The sequence below is a fragment of the Ascidiella aspersa genome, chromosome 3, assembly GCF_963924565.1.
Source record: "Ascidiella aspersa chromosome 3, kaAscAspe10.2, whole genome shotgun sequence".
In the NCBI taxonomy this organism is placed as follows: domain Eukaryota; kingdom Metazoa; phylum Chordata; class Ascidiacea; order Phlebobranchia; family Ascidiidae; genus Ascidiella; species Ascidiella aspersa.
Window position 1 is genome coordinate 18,935,864 of NC_139449.1, and position 23,551 is coordinate 18,959,414.

The 23,551-nt window shown below is 36.6% G+C and overlaps 3 protein-coding genes and 1 long non-coding RNA gene across 4 annotated transcripts; 3 read left to right on the forward strand and 1 right to left on the reverse strand.

Annotated features, from left to right (window-relative positions):
* Positions 1–3,384: 3,384 nt before the first annotated feature.
* LOC146160574 (uncharacterized) lies at positions 3,385–4,040 on the reverse strand. Its single transcript, XR_014494708.1, has 2 exons — positions 3,928–4,040; positions 3,385–3,780 (listed from the first exon to the last, which is right to left on the reverse strand). It is a non-coding gene; the product is annotated as an uncharacterized LOC146160574 (long non-coding RNA).
* Positions 4,041–6,000: 1,960 nt separating this feature from the next.
* LOC146160575 (mannose-6-phosphate isomerase-like) lies at positions 6,001–7,953 on the forward strand. The gene has a single exon (XM_083386008.1). The coding sequence runs from the start codon at positions 6,113–6,115 to the stop codon at positions 7,328–7,330; it is 1,218 nt and encodes a 405-aa protein (XP_083242134.1). The 5' UTR covers positions 6,001–6,112; the 3' UTR covers positions 7,331–7,953.
* A 3,815-nt stretch (positions 7,954–11,768) lies between these two features.
* Positions 11,769–13,003, forward strand: LOC146160576 (uncharacterized). The gene has a single exon (XM_083386011.1). The coding sequence runs from the start codon at positions 11,815–11,817 to the stop codon at positions 12,430–12,432; it is 618 nt and encodes a 205-aa protein (XP_083242137.1). The 5' UTR covers positions 11,769–11,814; the 3' UTR covers positions 12,433–13,003.
* Positions 13,003–21,637, forward strand: LOC146160577 (motile sperm domain-containing protein 2-like). The gene is made up of 6 exons (XM_083386010.1): positions 13,003–13,132; positions 13,292–13,444; positions 13,529–13,615; positions 13,852–14,061; positions 16,210–16,373; positions 20,532–21,637. The coding sequence occupies exons 1-6, from the start codon at positions 13,063–13,065 to the stop codon at positions 20,580–20,582; spliced, it is 735 nt and encodes a 244-aa protein (XP_083242136.1). The 5' UTR covers positions 13,003–13,062; the 3' UTR covers positions 20,583–21,637.
* Positions 21,638–23,551: the final 1,914 nt, after the last annotated feature.

The following is a 23,551-nucleotide window of genomic DNA, read 5'->3' on the forward strand; positions in this document are numbered from 1 at the left end:
CATAAAATGCTATGCCACTAACCTTCCACTAATTGCTGAATTCACATAATTTAACAGCAACTCTTCACACAATTAGGAATTGTTGCCTCTTTGGCGCACCTTTTGTAACTAACCATTGTGGTGTTTCGTTTGTGAATATTTTGAAACGCTAGATATTGCAAATTAAGCGTTCAGCATTAAACCTCAGTTTTTGATGTAATGGATATGGAGTTTTTTGACGTAATGGAGTCGTGGTATCAATAAGCTCCGGAGCTGGAGCTGGAGCTAACCTATGATAAAAGAGAGCTCCGGAGCTGGAGCCGGAGCCGTTTAACATTTACGACTGCTCCAAAGCCCTGGTCAGTGGTTCTTACTCTTTTTTCTTTCGTGGCCCATTTACGTTGCAAAAAAATTCTGTGGCCCAATCAACTTTTATGAAAGAAAAAACTGTAAAATAGCATTAGAACAAACACAGCAGATAAATTCCTCCCCAAGCCATTATTCCTGTAAAATTAAATAAAGTGACACAAATGAAACTTAATCTAGCTTTTAAAATTGGTCTGTGGCCCACCTTAAATGTTCTTATGGCCCACCAGCAGGGCCGGATTAAGGGTACTGTAGGCCTAAGGCTAATTACCAGGAAAGGGCCTTATTTTGCAAACGAAGCTACAAAAAGTAGTAAAAATACATACATAAAAAATTGAAATTATTTACTGCAAAATAACACAAACATAATATAAACATGTAATAAATGTAATTAAGTGTCATAGACTCATAGTGTAGAGGAGATGTGCAACCAGTGGATCTTTTGACGTTTTTGCATCTGCAGGTTTTATTTGCGTCATAAAATAGGATTTAAAGGTCGTAACGTAAAGTTTAATCTACCCTTCAATAGCATTTAACTCAAAATGTAAGAAGAGAAAAGTTGAATAAATGCACCTACTTTCTAATTATTTAACAATCATTTATCCAATCTTGCCACTCGCAAACGTTCAATTATGCGTAAAACTTTGCGATAAAACGTAATAAAAGGATACAATATTATACTTTGAACATCCCCACTTGCGAGTAAATCAAAGATAACGTGTCAGAAAAATTAGTTACAATACGTTACAAGAAAGGTCATAATTAAAATCACAATTTAAGTTAACAGGCAAATTTTATAAATAAAGACACTTGTGTAGTTGGGTTATGCAAACTACGACCTAGCTAGAGAGTTATACCCGTGCCCCCCCCCCCCAATGACCTCTCCGTGGTTAACGCGTTGCGAGCGTTAACGGTAAATTTCCTCGCTCCTAACCGAAAGCGTCAAAGTTGAACTGTTTCAACTTTCGAAACTTTCGAAAGCGTTTTTTTTTTAAACATGAACCAACCTTATGAATGATGTCATTGAAATCTTTTCAAACCTCTACCAACATCACTATCTATGCTTAAAAGGGACTCCAACCATAAGACCGAAATAAGAACAACATCAACGTCGCAATAAAACACACTTCTGAATAAGACCAAAATAGGACCAATACCTAATAGTCGTATAGTACCGTCTAAATTGAAATAAGTTCAGAATCCGTCAGAATAAGAAATAGCCAGAATCAGGCCTAAACAACACTTTACCTAACCTCAAACCTTACCCTTAAGTACATCACTAACTCCCCTAATAATTTTAACCCCTACCCGCTTTTTAACCCCGCCCATTACCCATCAATAACCTCAAACAGGGCCAAACACCCAATGAAAAAACAGCGGCGCCTTAATGGCGCAGGTCAAACTAGGGCGTCCAAACGTCGTCACCAAAACGACCAATGTCAGACCTATCACAGCGCCCGACCCATACCCTCTCCCTACCGTTTTAGGCGTTATTTTGGCAATTTAGGCAATATTACGATGAATTTCGGACTATTTTGACAGACTTAGGTGTTATTCAGACGATTTTGATCTTATTCTGCACTGGGTAGTAATCTGCGTATTTGGCTTTATTATTTCATTGGTCTTAACTATCGGTTTATAGATATTTCTGCTTTAGGTATTGTTGCTTTTTAGGTTTTATTGTGTGTTCCCCTTAAAAGTGATAGCACATAACATAGATAGTTCTTTTTGCAGCATAAATGAAACGATTTATTTATCTACTCACACATAAGTATTGACTCGACTCAGTCATTCGTTTTTAAGCAAAAATTGTACTGTACTGGTACTAGATCTGTATCACTATTAGCCTTACAAAAACTTAACCTTAAAAAATTGGGCCTAAGGCTATAGCCTTATTAGCTTATTGGTTAATCCGGCCCTGCCCACCAGTGAGACATGGCCCACTGGTTGAGAACCGCTGGTCTATGTTATTGAAACACAAAACCGCCATTACGACTATAAGAATGGACAAAATCAAGACCACGGTTATCAATGACTATTGATATGATTTAATTTGCTACTCAAGGTAGCAATTGTAATATCTTTTTAAAAACATCGAAATTACGTTTTTTGTTTGTTTTTCGTTTAGTTAAACGAGTCTCTTTACAATAAATACATTCTATAAAAACTATAACTTCAAGCAGGAAAATGCCAAACGGTCTATATGAAAATATAAATTATTCCCGCTTTGTTAAAGACATCCAAAATATGGGAATAACCAAATTTAGCCGAAGAATTCGTCTAGTCATGTGTTAAACAAAATCGTCGTCAACAGCGCCTAAGCTGGATTTCATTCAAGCGTACTTTTATTAAATGCCAATGAATACATTGCGCGATTAATTTGGCTAAGGATTGTAGTTTAATTTGTTTTACTACAGCTTCCTTAATTGTTGGCGTAACTATAGGGACTAGTTGAGTAGTTGTCGGCCTGTCAGCCCTCTGTTTACTGCAAAGTCAATTTTATTCAAAGTAAAAATGTGGGAAAGTTTTTTTTTGGGTTTAAAAATCGATGCCGTAATTTGAAACCGGTTTCTAACTCCCGTGTTGTCATGAGGTTTCAGGACTTCGTGTGTCCCAAAATGTCCCAAACTTATTTTGAGCATATGAACAACCACATAAAATATACAGTCAATTGTTAAAAAAAAAAAAAATTTTGATATTAAATATTGACGACAATAATGTTGGACATGATATGTTTTTTGTTGCAGACGCACAAATAGGTACTTACAAAAATGTTTCTAGATGTTTCTGTTTAAACTTTAGTTAAATTAATCAGTCGCCTAATAGAATAACTAGTTTTAAAACGTTTACGGTCTGACGGTAAATAACCTTTAACACGGTAAATAACCTTTTACGGTGTGAATGTAAACAACCGTTTTTTAAAAGGTCTTTTAGGAATAAACACATTATAATATGAGAGAACGTCAAAACAAAGTTGACCTATTAGTTGTAAAGTACAACTCCTAAATTGCAATACCAAAACGTCAATATCAACAAATGTAATATAAATACGGTTTATAGACATAACTCTAAAAAGGTATTTACAACAATATTTAGGTCGCGATGCGTAAAAGAGTAAATAAAATAATTTCTTGCCGTTAAAAAGCAAAAACAAAGCGATGATATTAAAAACGTTCTTGATTTGCAACCGAGATCTTTTTTGCACTTTATCTTGTAAAAATATTCAATATTTGGTTTGGACTATACGTGTCAGCACTGTTTTAGAGATTCACAAATCGCTGTGACCAATCCTCTCAGGCTCCAGGTCGCGTACTTCAATGTGGACGTGCTTGCCCAATGCTTTAGCTAGATTGGCTCGAACCACGTCCTTGCAGTCGCCGTCACAGTTTTCTTTGTCGATAGTCAGCTGGTAACGTAACTTGCTTCCGCTTTCGCCTGTAAAATAAATTGGGATAAATCGATCGATATAATTAACCATGTGGTAAACGCAATTTAAAAAATAATCTGTGGCTGGTAAACAAACTGGAACGAGCACTATCACTTAATTTTAATTTGGAACGTTTTTAGTTTATTTGTACTTACCTTTAGTAGATTCCAGCATGTTCAAAACTGCAATACAGATTAAAAAAACACTGAGGACCAATCTAGACATTTTAAAACCAAGTCGAAATCGGGATCTAACTTCCAATTATTCTATTTAGGAATAATAAAACGTGCTTTATTAGGTATGTTATCAATAGAATAGATGTGGCTCGTTAGCTAAGTGTCCTTTAATTAGAACGAGGTCTTGCTTTAAATGTTTGGTGTAATTCTTATGTCATGGTGACCACTATAGGTCGGATGCAACCCTTTACAATACACATAATATTGCCAATTTACTAATTTTTTGACAAACATTTTGGGCGGCTTCTACACAAGTTTAATTCGTTGCATTTGCGAAGTTTGTCTAAACCAGCGAGTTAAAAGTGTTATAAAACTACTTTGAGGGAACGTGATAACATGTTTTTTTTGGTATACCCGGCAAAAAGTATGTGAAATAGACTCGTGTCTAATTTGTCAAAGAGGCGGCGGGCCGGATGAATTATATCTGCGGGCCGTAGGTTGCCGTACCCTGGTCTAAACTCTAAATTGTTAAATTTTCAACGCGTCAATATATTAAAAAATTTTTGCGTGAGCCCATACTGCTTTGTGAATACAGCTAAAATGCATATCAGCACCGAAATTAAAGAATAGTGTACATACACTAAATATAAGTAATTAAAAAGCTGCTCTTGTTTCTTGTTCTGCTTGTGCGGCCCGTTGGCATATCGTACTTAAATTATCTCTTGTGGCTCTCAGTAAGACTTAAGTTGAAAACCCCTGCTCTAAAGACCAAAATCTACCAACTCAAACCAAACACAAACGACTTGAATATTTACAGCTTGTGAGTTAACCAGTTAAAGAGTTCGCAACAAAACCATGGACCAAACTAGCACTATAACATATAAGACGTTTTTTCATTTTTATTTACACAGAAAATTTAACTGACCAAAATCATTTTTACACAGAAATTTAAATGACCAAAATCCTAACCAAATATACAAAAAATTACTGTGATTCGCATTATGGGCTCAACGGTTGAAAACCCCGAACCTGTGGTTAACGGGGTCCATTCGTTTTTGCCTTAAAAATAGCATATTTTATTATTGTCACAATTAGCGGACAAAACTTTCATTGCCATTTTATAGGGAATCACATACATGGGTAAAAAAACACTGTCATAATAAACTGTTTCGGCTATGATTTCTCGAGTTTCCCCCCTTCGAACAGAGATATTTACCGCATGGGATAGCTGGTCTACGTCAGTCATTTAATTTAAGTACTTCATTTGTACGGTGGTATTGTTTGCTTTTATATTTATATGTGCACGATAAGTTAAACGTGTTCATTGCCGATAACACCCATACTTTTCCGTTGGTCTATATTGTCATATGCCCACAAAAACCGATTTATCTAATATAAAAGAGCTTATCGTTGATTGTAATAAAGGCTTATAATCGTCATTAGTCCTTCGCATCAAAGGGTAAACCTGAAAGCATGCTTAAGCAGCAAGTTTTAAATCATTTTAAAGTTGTGCACAACGTTTCGCTTTCTTGGTCAGGTAAGATGGCATTAGCGCAATTAGTACGTATCGAACAGCTGATTTTTTTTCAGTTGCACCCCACTTGCTCTTTACAAGAATTCAGTAAAACCTAGTTAAAGTCATGTGTCAGTCTTGCCTCACTCTGTTCGACGGCCATGTCGTGTTAACAAAGCAACGTATACCCTTTTCGCTAGTCATAATACGCTGAATGAATAAAGGGAGGAGTGCCGATCTCACTCTTTCTGCAAGAATGAGTTTAAATAAAGCCGCTCAGGCATTGACAACCAAACACAGAAATCAGTTTAGGTAAAAACTATGGAACGCAAAATATATATTTGGTCTAATCATACTCTTAGCTTTGTCGAATGACGTATTTAAATGAAAGATTAATTATGGTGGTATTTGCATCATTTCGTTATCCAGTTATTTACTCATAGCAAAGAGATTATAACCTTATTGCTCATAGAAAACTAAACGTAAAATTAGCCAAGCGTATCTGAAAAAACACTTCACATTCGTTGAATTTGTGGGAGTGTAGTTTACGTTTGTTTATCATTGGTGATGTGGCGTATTCTTCCACGTTGAGGTTTACAAAAATTCACCAAATGCAAATTGAGTTGCAGTATATAAAATAGACAATTAACGATGTCTCCTGTTTATCAAATAGAGGGAACTGTACAAAACTACTCTTGGGGAAAAGTGGGAAGCAGTAGTAAAGTGGCGCAACTTCTCTGCGGGAAAAATATTGAAGAAGATAAGCCGTATGCCGAATTGTGGATGGGAACTCATCCGAAAGGCCCAAGTACCTTTACTAAGGATGGATCTTCTCTTGCAGAGTTTATTGATAAAAACCGTGAGGTACTTGGAAGCAAAGTTAAAAATCAATTCGGCAATCTACCTTACCTATTTAAAGTGTTAAGTGTAGCCAGGTCTCTGTCAATTCAGGCACATCCTGACAAGAAATTGGCTGAAAAGTTACATACTGAAAGGCCTGATGTATACAAAGATGCTAACCACAAACCAGAAATGGCGATTGCATTGACTCGATTTGAGGCACTTTGTGGATTTCGACCTGTGAAAGAAATTTTAGATTTTTTCGAAGCTGTCCCAGAATTAGCTAATGTTATTGGTAAAGAATCCATTGCATTGTTAAAAAATGATATCCACCAAAAGTCTGGTGTAAGTGATGGTTTAAAATCTTGCTTTTCGAATTTGATATTGTGTGAAAAAGCTAAACTAGTACAGCAACTAAATAGTTTAATCACTCGCGTAAAGAAAATGGTTTCAAATGAAACTGATACAAGCAATTTAAATGGTGAACTTCTCCTTCGATTATACTCTCAATTTCCAGATGATGTTGGCTGCTTTGTTGTTTACTTTTTAAATCACATTTTTCTTGAACCTGGCGAAGCCTTGTTTTTAGCAGCCAATGTACCACATGCCTATTTGTCTGGTGATTGTATTGAATGTATGGCTTGCTCTGATAATGTTGTAAGAGCTGGCTTGACTCCAAAACTGGTGGATGCAGAAACACTTTGCAGTATGTTAAAATATGTGCCGTCAACAATAGAAGGCCAAAAATTTAAACCAGTTACAACGGGTGACCAATATGAACTACAGTACAATCCACCTATAGATGACTTTGCTGTATTTTGTGTTAAAATACCTGCTGGCACAGCAAATTATGCATTATCCCTGAGTGAAAGTGCTAGCATTGTTCTAGTGGTTTCTGGTAAAGCTACATTAGCTAACAATGAAGAAAGCATTATAAGTGGAAATATTTTCTTCATACCTGCACAACAAACTTTGGAGATGTCAACTGCTACAGAAGTTCTTATCTATCGAGCAACATGCATTTTTTAGAAAAGTTTACCTTATTTGTATGTCCATGTTATGGTGCTTCTGACTTGTTACTTACTGCTTCTTTGTTTTCTGGCTATTACAAACTAACTATTTATATTATTTTTGCTTCTTTCTTTTTTCAAAATGCTTATTTAATCATTGCACATTATTAATAGTTTTAATCACTTTTAACATTTGACAAAATTTTACACCAGAGCGTGCAACAAATAGCATGGGAGCCAGAGCCTGATGCCTTTTGCAATTGCTTCTGTGCCACTTATAAATTGTACAATTTTACGCTCAAACATTTTATATTCTAATGTGGCCTGTCTCTGAAACTGAAAGGTATTGCAAACTCCTCTGTTATACACAAGTTATTATGACATTGTACAATTAAATGGATAAATTTAAATTGCAGATTTTTATTGATAAAACTATAAAAAACAACATTTGTATGTGTAACACATTCTACGTTATTATATCTAATTGCAATGAAGCCATACAGTTTGCAGTTTAATAAATAAACCCTTGTTCATTTGTGTAAAAACAACACTAAACAAACAGAACAGGTATGTTTTATGTGAAATTGTGTCTCCCACTGATTGTTCTTATTGATCCAAAAATACAAATAATGAACATAATTATGCTATTTTATTTTTTTCTAATTTTGGGAATTTACCGCCGCTCGAAAAGTCTAAGGTAGTAGATCTAAGAATATGATAGTTTTCTAGATATAAAAAAAAAACTCGAAAATTGGATTTTGTAATCCTTTAATTGTTTTTCAAAGCACCAACCAAGATAATCCATACCTTCCTTACTTACTCATACTTGGTCCATGTTTTCAAAGACAAAATGGCTGTAATTTTGGTATGATATTGCAATGGTTTCGAGTGTGTGAATTGTTTTCTTGGGTTCCGTTTGGTAAATAGGTTAAAATTATTGTTGTACAGTATAGACGCGCTAAACACCTGGTAGTTTCACTACTTTTGGCGATTGAACGTCATATCGTAAAAAAATCCTGAGACCTTACGTTTCTTTTGCTATTTACAATTAATGTTTCTCATCTCTTGTTAATTTTAAATCAGTGTTTTTGCTGCGATCCAAATACTAAACGTTGAATACAACAACGAAGCTTTGGCGACCAAACTCTCTTCACCTAAACTTTTTGCAAGTTCACAAACATTTGCTATTAGTACAAGTTCGAACTTTATTGACATGAACCATGTCTTCGTTTTTTTTAAGTATTGATGTAGCTCAAAAACAGGAAATCTACAATACTGCAGTATGAATACCTACGGCATAAAAAGCAAAATACGCAGTACCATCCATGAAAGAATAACGTCTAATAAAGCAATCTAACAAGACCTAAACCTGTCGAAATAAGTCCTAAATTCATCGGAAAAGGTTTAAATCAACGAAAATGCCTGAAACCGTAAGAAGTAATGGGTCGCAGTAGGTTGAACGGCGCCGTTAGGCACCGCTGTCGTGGCACCGGATTGTTTGCCACCGTTTAAGGTTAGTGGCGGGCGAGGGTTAAAAATTGGAATAGAGGGTTGAAATTAATAGGAGAGTTATTGATTAAGTTTGGGTAGATCAAAGGTTGTATAAGCCTTATTCTGGCATTTTAGATGTTATTCCAATTTAGAGGTTACTGCGACTATAGATATCCGTCCTATGCCCTAACCAAAAAAGTCGCCCCCTTGCCCTGAAATCGCTCCGGCGTCCGTGCTTCCATAACAGAAGTTTGCCGGATAGATGGAAACCAGAGGAGGTTAATTGTTCTGGCCTCGGCGAGAGGTTAAGGCGGTCTCTGACGAATACAGTAGATACAAGGTGAAGAGGGCAATTAATAGAATACAAGAGGAATATTGTTTGCCAGATAAAGTTACCGCAAGACAGAGGTACGGAGTCACTACAGCCTAATTCCGGGTGTATATCTCAACTTACTTTATGATCATTTTTTGCTAGTTGAAAACTTGTGAACAAAATGGTAGCTTCTTATAAAAGGTAATGACTCGTGCGATATTTGACTACGGTACACCAGTTTCCTCCATTGTTATTTTATTTTCTATTCTGTTTCTTTTAGTATTATATTCCGTAAAATTCTTGAAATCTTTTGGTGTTATCCTGGGTTCCCAACATTTTTGCAGTTATTAAGTGGCCCTTTTCACAAGAAATTGAACCAACAGGTGAAAAATACCACATGCAAAAAAATGCATTTTGCCAGTAGGTTTTAGGTACCGGTGTAGGTTTTAGGTACCATTTTAGGTTACTAGGTTTTAGGTACCGGTTCCTATTTCCGCACAAGTTTGGTAGAGAACATATTCAATGGTTATATCAACTTCAGTATGGGTATTTGAGGATTATTTGCTTTATGACGTAACTTTCTCTCGTTATCTCTGAAATGTTTTTACTAGCGGCCGTCAGAAAAGGTTGCCAAATGTTGTGCACCCCCCGCATTGGCTTAAATTTCGGTTTCATATTTGCCCACGACATCAAACGATAACCTTGGGTTACTTTTTTGTGACATGCCACAATGACGAAACTGAATGACGTCAACTCTGGAAATTTTCATGAAACAGGTGGAAAATGTGTCTATTGTTTCAATAAAAAAATAGTTTACTTTCACCTCTACTTTACAGATGTAAGGCTTTATACATTATACAAACCACAGGTCGTGAAAATCTTGTTGTCAAAGGTTGTATTTAAAAAAAAACTTAAAAAAAAAAAAATAAATAAAAAATACTGACCTAAGTTGACAAACATGGCAATTTCAACAGATCCTTATTATTCATACTTTCGATTAAACCAATGCATTGATAAAACCCTGTGTCTTGTGTGCAACTGAAAACATGCCATTGTGTGCACGCAGGGCCGAAATAAGGCGTGGGCTGATGAGGCGGCAACCCCAGGCCCACAAAAAAATAAGCCTTAGCTGCGGTATTCGTAAAAAAGTGCAAAATATTAGTTGTATAATTGCACAACGCAGTTCGTTGGACAACGCACATTTCTTAATATGACTTGAATTTTGACGTCACGGTATGACGAATTTACCGTACGTCATAGCTGATTTTTATGAGCTTAATTTTAATAGGAAATTAATAGGGCCTTACACTAGCGTATGCCCCAGGACCGCGTGGTAGTATTATTTTTTGGATATTTATTTCGGCTTTGATTTTATTAAGCCATTTATCTTCAAAAATATCCAAAAGACTGACTAGCGGCATTTGTACAAATACAACAACAAAACATTGGTGTAAGTGCGGCTTTCTTTCCAATGTGGTAGTATGTTGATCTGCATAGTGCCGTAAGAGCGCAGCTCGGTCGTTGTTGGCCGAATAATCAAACGTCTTCCAAGTTGCTCGACGAGCATTCCAACGTGTGGAAAACTTGGTTTTAGTTTGACCGACATACTGCTTGTCACACTTCTTGCAGGTGGCCACATAAATGCCGTAATGGCTACACGTCAAATTTTGACATAGCTGCACACTACCTGTCGGTGTACTTAAAACAGTAGTGTGTGGCACCATGGTTTGGTGTTTGCAAAAATTGCCACAAAGAGCACATTTAACATATGGACTCGAAGAACCAATTTTATCGCCAGTCTGCATCCTCGACATTCCTTTAAAATTTGTGAGGAAATGTGCCAATGTGGGCGGTCTTTTGTATGCGATGCAGGCAAAGGGCTACATTGCTTTATCCTTTTGGGTTAACGAAATGCGCGATGGAAAAGCGGTAGCCCAAACAATGCGATGGTGAGGCTTAGTTTTAACTTTCGGCCCAAAACGTTCTTTCCAAAACACTGCGACGTGAAATACGTCCTCCGTCATTCCCCGATGAAAACCAGAAACGATACATTTTTGCTTCAACCTGTTAAGGTTGTTTTTGTAGTCCACATCCAATTCGTTTAAGCGGCGCATGTGAATCGCTTCACCAAAAACAATAGATTTAAAAACTAATGGTGGGTGATGTGACGAACCATTGAGAAAATGACGCTCGCTTGCCGTTGGTTTATAATCTCTTGTAATAAAACCTTTTGGTGAGCTTTTTGTCACAATATGATTAACATCGAGAAATTCCAAAGCCTTTCTTTCTTCTGCAGTTGATACCTTTCTAAACGTAAGTTAGAGGCCGTAATGTTTAAATCCTATTTGAAGAGAACTTTGTATCTGTCTCGTGTTGTCAGTTCTTGTAGATTTTTTGAAAAAAACATGAACTACAATTTTATCAAGTGGCCCCTCATAAGAAGTTTTAGGAGAAGGGGCCTCCCCATAGTTAACACAAAATGTGATGAATGTTATTGTTATTCTTCTTTTATAAACATGAATAAGATACAAGGTACGGGGAAATATAAAATATTACTGCTTTCGACCTGTGGGATGTAGCAATGATAGTTGTTATATTATCTTTTGTTTAGTATTATTTTCGTAAATCAGCCGTGAAATACCAGCCCTGTCAAGCGTGACAAAACAATCCCGTTAAATTTTTCGGGCTGTTGCTCCTGGATGATCTGGAAAAGCATTTTTTGCTGCAGTTGGAAATTTGCAGCTTTCAGTGGCCTGGCGTGCGTGTTGATTAGCTACTTTATACATTTGTGCATCGTTGAAGAAGTTAATATGGCAGCGGAACCGAAAGACATTTACGGTTTTAATGTAACCGACGTTGACGGCAACGAGGTCGTGCTGTCCAAATACTCTGGACTGGTGTGCCTGATAGTGAATGTTGCATCCCAATGAGGTTTAACCTCCTCGAACTATGCCCAGTTTGGGCCATTGCTGGAGAAGTACTCACAACAAGGACTGCGAATCCTTGCTTTCCCCTGCAATCAGTTCAACAACCAAGAACCTAAAAGCAATGCTGAAATTAAAGATTTTGCCCATAATCAGCAAAAAGCCCAGGTTGACCTATTTTCCAAAGTAGACGTTAATGGAGACACTGCGATACCACTCTATAAATATCTAAAATCAACTAAGAATGGTTCTGGTTTTCTTACAAACAAAATAAAGTGGAACTTCACAAAGTTTCTTATTGACAGAAAAGGACAAGTGCGAAAGAGGTTTAGTCCCACCAGCTCTCCGTCATCCATAAGTAAAGACATAGAAAAGTTGCTGAATGAAAAGTAACTGAATAAAAGTGCGGCATTATTTGCGTTGTCTACTAATTATGTTTTAATTGTGTTCTTGTAAAGCAATTGTAATTTAACTTTATGTGGTTGTAATTATGGTATACTTCAATATTGTCTAAAAAGGTTTCAATAATTGTTACTTAATGTAATGTTACAGTGTTAAACTGTGATTTGTAGGTGCAAGTTGTATTTTACTATTTTATATTCATTTGGTATTGGAACATTAAAGTTGTACGTGTAGCTAAAATATATTTTTAACTTTTTGTGACAATCGTTTGTAAATTCTTTTAACAGTTCTGACTAAACCCAATGCATATATGTAAATTGTATGTGCCAAAAGTGTAAAATTATATCTGCCGCTGTATTAACCACTCACTGCTTTTGGATGACGATACATTTGCAAACTTTCTGTTAAGAGAAATGTGTCTGATTGACTTTTTGTTAACTAGCATTGCCAAACTGACTAGTGAGTAAGTCTTTTTGACAAGAGTTGGCTGACAATAAGTAAAGCATGGTGCTAACATACATGTGTTCAATTATAAACATTCCAGTAATTATCTTGCAGAAAACATCAGGTAAACAAAAAGTTCTGTTTTAGTTCAAAACATTAAAAAAATTGTTTGCTACAATGGAAGTTTTATCAGCTTCTCAGGAACGCATTGCAGAATTCCGCAAGAAACTAGATAAACCCCTGAATGGTATATAACGTTATTATTTCCATAGTTCTTTTTAAATTTACTATATACTGTAGGTTGTAGGTTGTTAGCTTATAGGTCTTTTACAGTTTATGTATTTTGTCACCATTATTTAATTAGTTCTAAAGTATCATTGAATTGTGTAAATTTTATTTTTAACAGATTGCAGAAATGAACTGGATGAACGAGATTTTGATCGCATCATGAATGAAGACACTTATACTGCGCTATTTATTCAGTGGACACGATCTGAGACAGAAGCTGTTGATTTGGCAGTAAAATGTCTCAAGTGGAGAAAAATTAATGCAGTAAATGGTAGGCAACACGGAATTTGTACTTATCTTATATTCCCTAATATTTATAAAGAAATATTTTATTATATTTTTGTTGCTCTCTTAGATATTTCCATTGAAAGTATTGGTGAAGAAACTTTCAAACAGGGATATCTGTTTCTTCTTGGTAAAGATACAGATGGCGGACGTGTGTGTAAGTCTTAATCAATTGCAAGTAATTTTCATATTTCCCTTAAATCTTCTTTTAACAAAACAGATTTCTATAAATAAACTTATATACATAAAAACTAAACCATGTATTTGCAGTAATCTTATTACAATTTGCTGTTAAGTTACCTGGGCCTGGAGTATCTGCTTTGATAGTTCAGTAAATTTAATCAGAAATCTTTCTCTCTACTCAGTCTTTTTCTTTGCATTTCCTCTCCACAGTACACCTACAAGCTGGCAGGATGAAGAAGGCAGACAAAGAGAAGAACACGCAGCTGCTTATTTTCTGGCTTGAGAGGATTCAACGGAAAGAACCTGGGAAGCATGTTTCCTTCATCCTGGACACCACTGGAAGTGGAATTGGCAACAGCGACATGGGATTCACCAAATTTATAATAGAATGTTTTACCAGCTATTTCCCATGCATGCTACGTAAGTATATACCAACTTACAATTTAGGTATGTGTCACACTTAAGTTGCAATTTTTTCTTGAGGACTCTCACCTTTCTTGGTTGCGGTTTCAATTAGACAAATTAAATATATATCTTTAGTGGAGTGTTGCACCAAAATTATAATCATTTTTTTATGGGTACATCACAAATCAAGAACGACTGTCTCATACACTTAAGTTTCTTCACACGATGAACAATATCACTTTGCAGACAGCATAAGTTGGTTCACGCCACGTAATGTAGAGTAACGGCATAAGTATATAGACCAAGTAACCTTTAAAATCGCGCCAGACAAAATGAAATCAATAACTTTTTTTATTTTTGGCTCTCAACAATGACGACATTCGGTAAAAGGTGAATTTTAATTCGAAAGCGTAATTGTTCGCAAAGTGTCAGTTACGCGTTTGGAAATTACGAGGTTAATAATTCACCACAGCTATTTTCGCAATGCCGTCCGTGTCCAGCGCCGCGTGTGGCTTTCGTAGCCTCTCCAGACAACACTCCTGCCTTGCACAAGCAGCACAACAACATCTCTTATTGATTGCCATTCAGAGGTTTTCGAGGAAGGTGGTGACAGGCGGTGCCACCTTCGTAGAGAAGTGTTATTTTTACGTGTTCAAGAATGACAAGCTTAATTGTCGTCTTGGGTTATTCCAGTCACGCTGCCGCACGCGCACAAAGATATTTGGATTACAGCTGCCCGAAACATGCATGCAGTCCGCCCATTGAACAGCTTCCGCTTTCAAACAGAGTTACCCTACGTATCCTGTACAGTCCTCATTCCAATTATGCACTGTATATATCGAAATTAGGACTATTAGTCACTCGACTGTTTTCCCCATTGAGCGACTTTTTGCCTATACGGTGGACACTTCGTTAAACAAACGCCAATTTGTAATTAATTAAATTAGATTTTGCAGGTCTAAACGACCGTTTTTGTTCAATATGTGTGGTATACCAGGCTGTTGTGTGCTAAAGATCTCCCAATCCCGCTGTATTATCATCTCATAATACATACAAGTGTTCTTGAAAATATTTAATTTGAAGGGTTTGGCCTGCAAAAAATTAATTGCGTTCGAACATTCACGAAGTATTGCCGTGGGTGCAACCATTCATCATTGGTGTATTGTGACGTCAATACGAAACTCAACCCAACCCTTTTAATTAGCCACAATTAGGACTACTTTATAAGGTTGCCTTTTGTTTCAGGAATGTGACCAATCTAGCCTAATCTACCACGTGGCGATATCCAATAGGTTACTAATTAAAAGTTTGAGAATGATTAATAAAGCATACGTTTGTCTATATTTGCCATCCTTTTTGTAAATATGTGCGCTATATTAAAGCTGAATTAGAATTATAAGTATACCTTTTTTAAAGCATTGAGTCCTATCATGGTGTGCATTACCACGCCTTAAAATCAAAAAGCGCTGTATTTAATATGGTGCACATTACTCTGTTTAGAGTATCACTAAATTAAATTATATTGTACAGCTGTCTTCTTATTTATTTATTTGTTCTTATTTTGTAGTCGGGGCTGGCATTTGTCAAATGCCGATTTTACTTTTTTGGGGTCGGTCGTTATGCATGATGACATAAACCGGCTATAAAAAGGGAAGTAGCCTGCATAATAGCCGTGACTAACTGTAAAAAACGGACACTTACTTAGCGTACCTGTGAACGCCACAAAAATCAATTCCTCTTTCCATCTACGAAATATTGATTTTATGTTTTGCCATGACATGAATAATGGTTTGGAGCATTTTCATTCATCTCGTCTCCTGATAAAACGACACCCGAAAACCCCCGAGAGCCGCTGGCATACTGAGAAAAAGTAAATTTAGCTGCCCAAAAAATCTTAAAACACCTCGAAATGTCTTGTGTCCGAAGGCCTTCATTTGCTGATTTTATTGAGTTTACCGCCTGGTGGTAACAAGCAACATAATAGTTCTAAATGCATAATTCACATTATTTCAAAGTCTGCTTATCTACATTTTAAAAACCATCTTGTTGTTAAATATCAGCTAAACTTTTTCTACTACTGAAAAACATACTCATTTGGTCACACCATAAAGGAAATATGTGAAACTGCTAGTTTGCCGAAAAAAAATAAACAGTTATTTTCAGGACGGACACTTGTGTACAACCTGCCGTCGATCCTGAACGCGATGTGGAAGCTCATTAGTAAAATGTTGTCCAAGGATCAAAGTGACGTCACGGTGCTGTGTGGCAAGTCGGACATCGTGAAATACGTGAGCGTCGAAAACTTGCCAGTCGAGATGGGCGGCCAGGTTGGTTCTTTCTAATTTCGGTAACGGTAGATATGATCAGGATTACATCGCAAAGAATTTAGTTGACTTGTTTTACCAAAATATCCCACACTGACCAAATGCTTTGCGTTTTACTCGCTTAGTGAGAGTTATACAAAGAACAAAATATTTTCTTACTTCCTTTATTCATGCGGCAACTGTGAAGCCACTTGTAGTCACTATACCCCATTTAAAATGTGAGCTAAACTAGTTACATTTTACCATACTTTTTTTTAAGCCGTTGAAAGCCCTATATTCTACAACCATTACACTTTATTTGTAGAACTAATAGATGGAAACGTAAGAATTATATCAGAAAGCTATATTTTGTTGTGAATTAAGGAAACCTTTTCGCTTTCAAATAAACGCACTGGTGGAAATCTTTAAAGGGATAAAACTAACGGGAAATCTTAAATAAATACTGTGAAAAAGAACCAGTGGCTTTGTGAAGGCGAATGCTTGACTTTGGTGATATGTCAATCTTTACCACTCATCGGTTCTATATAGTCGCGCTTTGATAAAATAGTTTAGTGACGAAAGGCTGTGCGTTAAACCGTAAATGTATAGCTGTTGATTTTTGTGTTTTACCACTTAAAAAGAAGTAATAAACTATAACACAATGCACCTATCTCTCCTGTTAAGGCGTTGTCGAATTTACATTACATTAATAGAAACACTTAATTTAGGTGGTAACTTCAAATGGGGGTGTAAATTAAAGTAAAAAAATAAGAAAATATGTAGGTACTGTATAATGAAAAACAACAAATATACCCAACGTATGTTGGGCTAAAACAAATTTAGTGGTAGAAATAATAATGCTTGTTTTTTTTCGTCTGCTATTAAGTATTCTTTGTTTAGTTTTTGATTCATATTTTTGTCTTATGGGCTTCCACTTTTAAAAACCAAACAACCATTTTCATGATTTAAATCTTCACGACAACACGGAAATAAAGTTGTTTCATTTATTTTTATATTTTTAGTTGCTTTTTGTTTCTCTTTTAATTTTATGAATCAAATACAGCCTGGTGAAAACATATAGATTGTAAATCTTAAATAATAAATTTAGCTCAGGGCTATCTTCAGTCGCATGCCCAGTGCTCATTAATGCCCATTAAGTAAAAATAGGCCGGTTGGTATTAATGCCCATTAAGTAAAAATAGGCCGGTTAGTAAAATAAGGCCGGTTAGTATTCTGCCTGTGTATATGCACTGTTTATTATAGTCCGATATAGTTCCAAAGGTACACAGTGGCAAAGCCTACCCGAATGACCAAACATTTAATAAAATTGTGGCCTAATTTTATATAAAAAAACTAAACAAACCTAAAAAGTAAAATAATTGCTAACGTTTCTTCTGTATAAAAGAAACTATTAATTGATATACGTTATAATTACTAATAAATCTAGGTTTCTGGCCGTCGGGCATTACCACTTTCGATATGGTAGCCTAATGTAAACATCCTTCTGTATGAATGTCTGAAGTATATAGTTTCTTTTTAAAGATACATTGGCTATCAGGAAAAGCATTTTTGGGCGCCGTTTGTAAAAAAACTGAAATCAACTGCATTATTTGGAGTTAATCGTAAATTGAAATTCATTGTGGTGGCGCTGTAGAGCCAATCTTTTCCGCTTTTTAGCAAACATCATCCAGTTTAGGGACAAAATTGTTTAAAATGATACACTTGTAACAGTAATGCCAGGGAAAAAACGGTTAACATTAAGGTTAAACGGTAAATCTTATCCAAATAAATACGTATAAACCTTTAGTTAAAGAGTGACATAATGTGCTTAATAGCGCATTTTAGGTGAACAAGGGGCACTGTTCTCAAAACACTGGGAAATTCGTGACGGAATATTGGATTACAAAATGTCGAGAAAATGGCCAATTGGCCTGTTTTACGTCATTGGTTTAACTCAACACCTCGATTTTTTTTTGGTCGAGATAGTGGTTGTGTATATGGCCGGATAACCTGATAACTAATGTGCCCCAACACGATAAATGTTCCCCCATTACTTCGCTTTGCTCGTGCGGATCACGTTTTTTATCCAATATAGATTTTTCTGAGATCTCATCCCCTGTTACACGCCCAATGAAAACAGCGCCTGTCAAGACGTCGGATAAGGATTCACAGTCCACCGACCGCGTCACTGTTTTTGTGTCTTGACCTGTCGGGAATGTCACAATACGCTGTATTTTGTACACATTGGCGCGTTTTATTGCTCGACACTTCCTCCCGCTTCTGTAATCCGATCACGAATGTCGAACCCGATCCGCCTCGAGTTTCATTTCCATTTTCGTCTCGGCGCACATTTAAAAGGACCAATTGACGCAAAATTGGAATACATTCGTGATCGTCTCCGCAATACAATGTCGCCGAGGAAACTGTTTAGCTTCGGGTGAACGCGGTTGGCATAGCAGCCCCAGCAACTAGTCCCCGAAATAGCAGTCGCTCTCATAGACCCACTACTTGATAATTACATGGACCGCTACACCTTTTTCGTGTCAGGACATCTCTGGCTACGCGACAATCTTTTTAAAACAAAAACTATTTGGGACACGCCCACAATACACCCTTATTACGATTTAGGGGTACTGGCAAGCCAAATAACGTGTGTCGTCTACACGGTGGTGCTGTCTCCTTACCGCAAAATAACCCAAAACGCCATATAATTTAAAGCAAATGTTTGCAAAATCAGCAAAAGTAACTCTTTACCAGAAAAAATAATTAGCCGCGTGAAAATCGTTTTTTTATGTTATCTAGCAAAATAATTTGGTATAAATACCAGATAATTATGCCAACCTAATGCAATTTTACGCCTGCTTAACTTTTGCTTCCGCTAAGACGGTTTTTGTGTTGTCCGATTTAAAGACCCCCTTTGCCTGTTAAATAACCCCTTGAATAATACGTGACCGGGTGTAGTATAACTTGTGTGACCGCGAAACCCCGTTGGTGGATATAATTGGCTTTGTTGCGGAAACTTTGCAATTTCGATCCTTTTACCCTGGTGCTTCCATGGGTCTCGGACCTTTTCTCCGTTCATCCCAAAGAAAACAAACCCCGAAAGTAGATACCATCTAGTCCATTAGGGCCCCCCAGCGTGCCATTGGTCCTTGGTTAAAGACACGTAATAGTACGTGATGTTAAACCGCTGGTTTGACGTGAGTAAAGATTGTTTTGTTTTGTTTGCGTCATCCGCCTTCACGCTCCGACGCTCTGGGAAACATTCAAAACACCTTAAAACAGTTGGTCGTTTGTTTGGCGTTGAGGTCAACCACATCGAAAGCAGTCGGCTGAAATCGTTCAGTTTCCGTTCTCACTCAGCGCCAACCACATTGGAATTTTCGCAAACTCGCTTACATAACCCCTCACTTGCGAAATCACCAACCGTAGCAGTAAACAAGGGTTGTAAAATTTGGTTGCTTGCTTTAAAGATGCACTCGTTTGCGAAAATTGAAGCTCACGTATATGGTTGAACTTTGTTTGAAAGTGCATTATCTCAACTCTCCAGAAAGCAATTGCAATAGGCATCATATTTCGTACGCGTGTCACCTTCCCTACATTCTGAGCACGAAACAGACATACGGAGTATATACAAACTGCGAATAATGCCAGTATGCCAAGTTGAAGATAAATTCTATCAGCAGTTTTTGTATTTTACACAGTTGAAAGCTTCCCGTTTTAAAGTAACAAAGAATGGGCCATTTTATCACAAAAAGCTAAATGCACCATTTGGCGCAACAATTGGGGTAGCTACAGTAGACAAAATCTAAGGCAATTTAACCAGCGATAATATATTATTGATTGGTGTGATACAACGCGAAGTCAACATGTTTGAACAACTACAAGATGTTATAGTTAGATGGACCACTTGACGAAGGTTGTGCGGGTCATAAAAATTGATGTCTTGTGCCCAACTTCTGGCCTGCGTCTCGTAGAGGGTGCGGAATTTGATTTAAAAGACTGTTCTCATTTTATTTATGACTCGTGACGACTTAAGCTAAGCAAAATTTGCTGATAACAATTTCTAAGTTTGATCGGCTCATTGCTGTAAAAATTTAAATAATATTGCCGTTTCACTTTTCTTTGTAATTGCCTTGAATGTTTGGGATAAAATTTACCTTTTTACTAATTTGTTTTCAGATTGACTACAAGTATTCCTATCCCCCCTTTCCCGATGATCTCGACGCGTAGACAAAAATCCCCGAGAATAATGCCCTTAAGCGACATCACATTATTTGTAGCCTTATCGTCGTACTTTTAGACGTAATTTGTTTTACTGTGTTGTGTTACACGTGTTCCATCAATCCTGCCTGACTAAATTATTTTATTTTTGTACCTGTGTACCCCGTATGCAATAGCGAGCTCAATAGCGCATTTTTGTTTTAAATTGTGCGTATGTTACTTGTTACAACGTCGATCAATGAGTACTAAATTGTTGTTTTGGAATTCGTCACTTGTTTTCATGTTGATTTTAACACGACACCTTGGCTGTAAAAAGTTTTGCCAAAATTAATGTATGAATTGCAAACTTTCAATGAGCAAATCTACCTGTACTGGTATTTTGTGCTACCTAATCAAGTATATGTATTTATTTTTGTAACTTCTATTCAAATATCTAATTTTATTAGCCATGTTTTAGTTTTGATGCTCAACATAACTTTAAGTGCACTTTTTTCATAATATACACGCAAATTAAATGTTTTAAATGGACAACCTTGTGAAGCGTATTAAACCTGCTCCGAAATTTAAGGGTAGTGTAATTGTGAAAAGCATTGTTAAAGTTTGGAGTGTTTAGTGTCACAAATGTTTTTAAAATACCGAAATCGCAGGCGGCACTTTTGTTTATATAATATAATAGGTCTGTATTGATGCCTAAAGTTATTTTTTCTTGCATAGTCCTGGCTTAGTAGTTGTTGTTATATGATTTTTGTAAAGAAACCGACAAATATTAAAACTAGAAAACATTTTTTTAGATATATCAGAGAAAACGGTTGCAACACAATGAAGTGTTTGCCAACCTGAATGTAACTTTTTTCGGTTGCCTTTATGTTCGTTGCCTTAGTAGCGGCTTGTGATGTCATGCATTCAGGGTCGGTAAAACGAACGCATATCATACAGAAAATCCGGTCGTTCAATTCGTTTGCCCTTTGTTATAGATCGCGCGACATCCCGTCTCCAACCAACCCATGTAATTTCCTCTGCCTATCGACGCCCTACGTCCGCAAATTTCACTTCACGTGGATCACATTCCATCAGTTGCGTGACGCACGAGTCTTTATTTCTACTTGTAGAACAACGCGGCTCCGTTTCTCTAATAAACCTTTGACACTTCTATGCCGCACTTTTATTCTTTTTAATGTAAACCAAGGAGGAAATTCCGGGCGTCTCTTTTGTTGGGCGATGCTGGATGGGTGTGTTCAGCTCCTCCCTCAAAATGTGGCAGTTGGTCGAAGGCATGAAAACGCCTGCATTTTGTCACCATGTGCAGAAAATAACGTATATTTGTGCTCAGTTGAACAAAAAACGATTGGAATGCGCGCTGAAAGTTTTTTCTACAACTTACGTATAAAAATGTTTTTTAACCCTTATAATTTGCGTTGGGTATACTTTGAAATATCTATTGACTTTACTTCGGAAGATCTTGTCTGCTTAAAACTGGTCTGAACTCGATTTTATTCACGCTCTACAACGGGTAATGCGAGGTTAAATTAAGCTCAGGAGTTTCCTTACATCACATCGAAAATTTCTTTCGAAAACGGTATTTTCTCCACATTCATAAAAGTAACGTGGTTCGTTCTCTCGACTAAAAATTGTCCACGTGTTTATAGTAATAATATATTTTCCTTTGTAGCCAGGTAACTGACGTTTAAACTCCTGTTGGTAGGAGATCGTTATCGACGAGACTATTCCGTATAGCCTCTGGTACCGTGACGTATCCCCGTTAAAAGAGCTCAGATTGCACACAGCCAGACGTCCTTCCCGCTTGTTGGTAAGGAGTCCTAATTTTATAAATTGACAACTGCGAAAGAATGCCAAACGAAAACTTTCCTGACGCCGAAAATAGACTATTGGGCGACCTTCGGGGAAACTCGAGATCACGAGTATAGGCCTGAAGCAAGCAGGAATTTGTCGACGTGGTTACAGCAATACGTAATTCCCTAAACAAACACGATTTTCTTCGATTTATTTGAGCAGTATACTTTCTTAAGGGGCATGTCAGACCCCGCATACCTGATTGCACATTTGCTACAAATAGTGCAATGAGACTTCAATCTCGTTTTGTGAGATAGGCGCTACATTTAAGCACAACGTAAGTTATTTCGCGTGAAATAAAGTTTCCTGGTCCTTATTGGATTTGGTATGTTACATGCCGTAATTAATAAGTAAGGTAATAACTGTCATGTGCACTGTGGCTCTGTGTATTTGTATTTTCCGCAGATATGATAAGATTTGAGTTTCGAAAATTCCCTTTTGCCAACATATAAATGTGATATATTTCTTGAAACTCCGACAGAAGGGTACACAAATACTATTCACATCAATGAAATACAGAATCAAACATAAATACAAGACCATATACTCTCTTTTTATTCGTACCATAGCTGAATGCTATAGCCTTTGTGATAAAATTGCTTTCGTTGCCAACATGATTCGTGAAGTTAATAATTTTGGTTAAAAGAATTTCAGTTTGTACATTGCAAATATGCGAAAATAAATTTAGATTTTTTTGAAATATCTTATGAAAAAAGCATTATCAATTTGGTTGAAAAAGTCGAAAAATATTCATAATTTGCTGCCCCTTTACTTCCCTACGATTAAAATATCAAAATATATATAGCACATAACAGCCTTCAGTGACATTTTTTTTAATATTGTTTCGTTGCCTCGCATCACTACTTGAAGAACAAGTGCTGTTAAACACTTTAATTTTCCTGTTACCCAACCCCAACGTGACGACATGTGTGTCTAAAATCATCGGGTGTAGGAATATCACTTCGTTGAGAGCATCTATAATAGGTAACATGGTACTTGCTGCCTTGAGTTATCTCCAGTCGATCAGAATTACGCTATTTTGTTTACATAAGTCTCTTGCTGCAGGTTTGTATTATACGATCTTGTTTCTGTACTAAACAAGGTTTAGTGGTTTCTTTGGCGTAAAT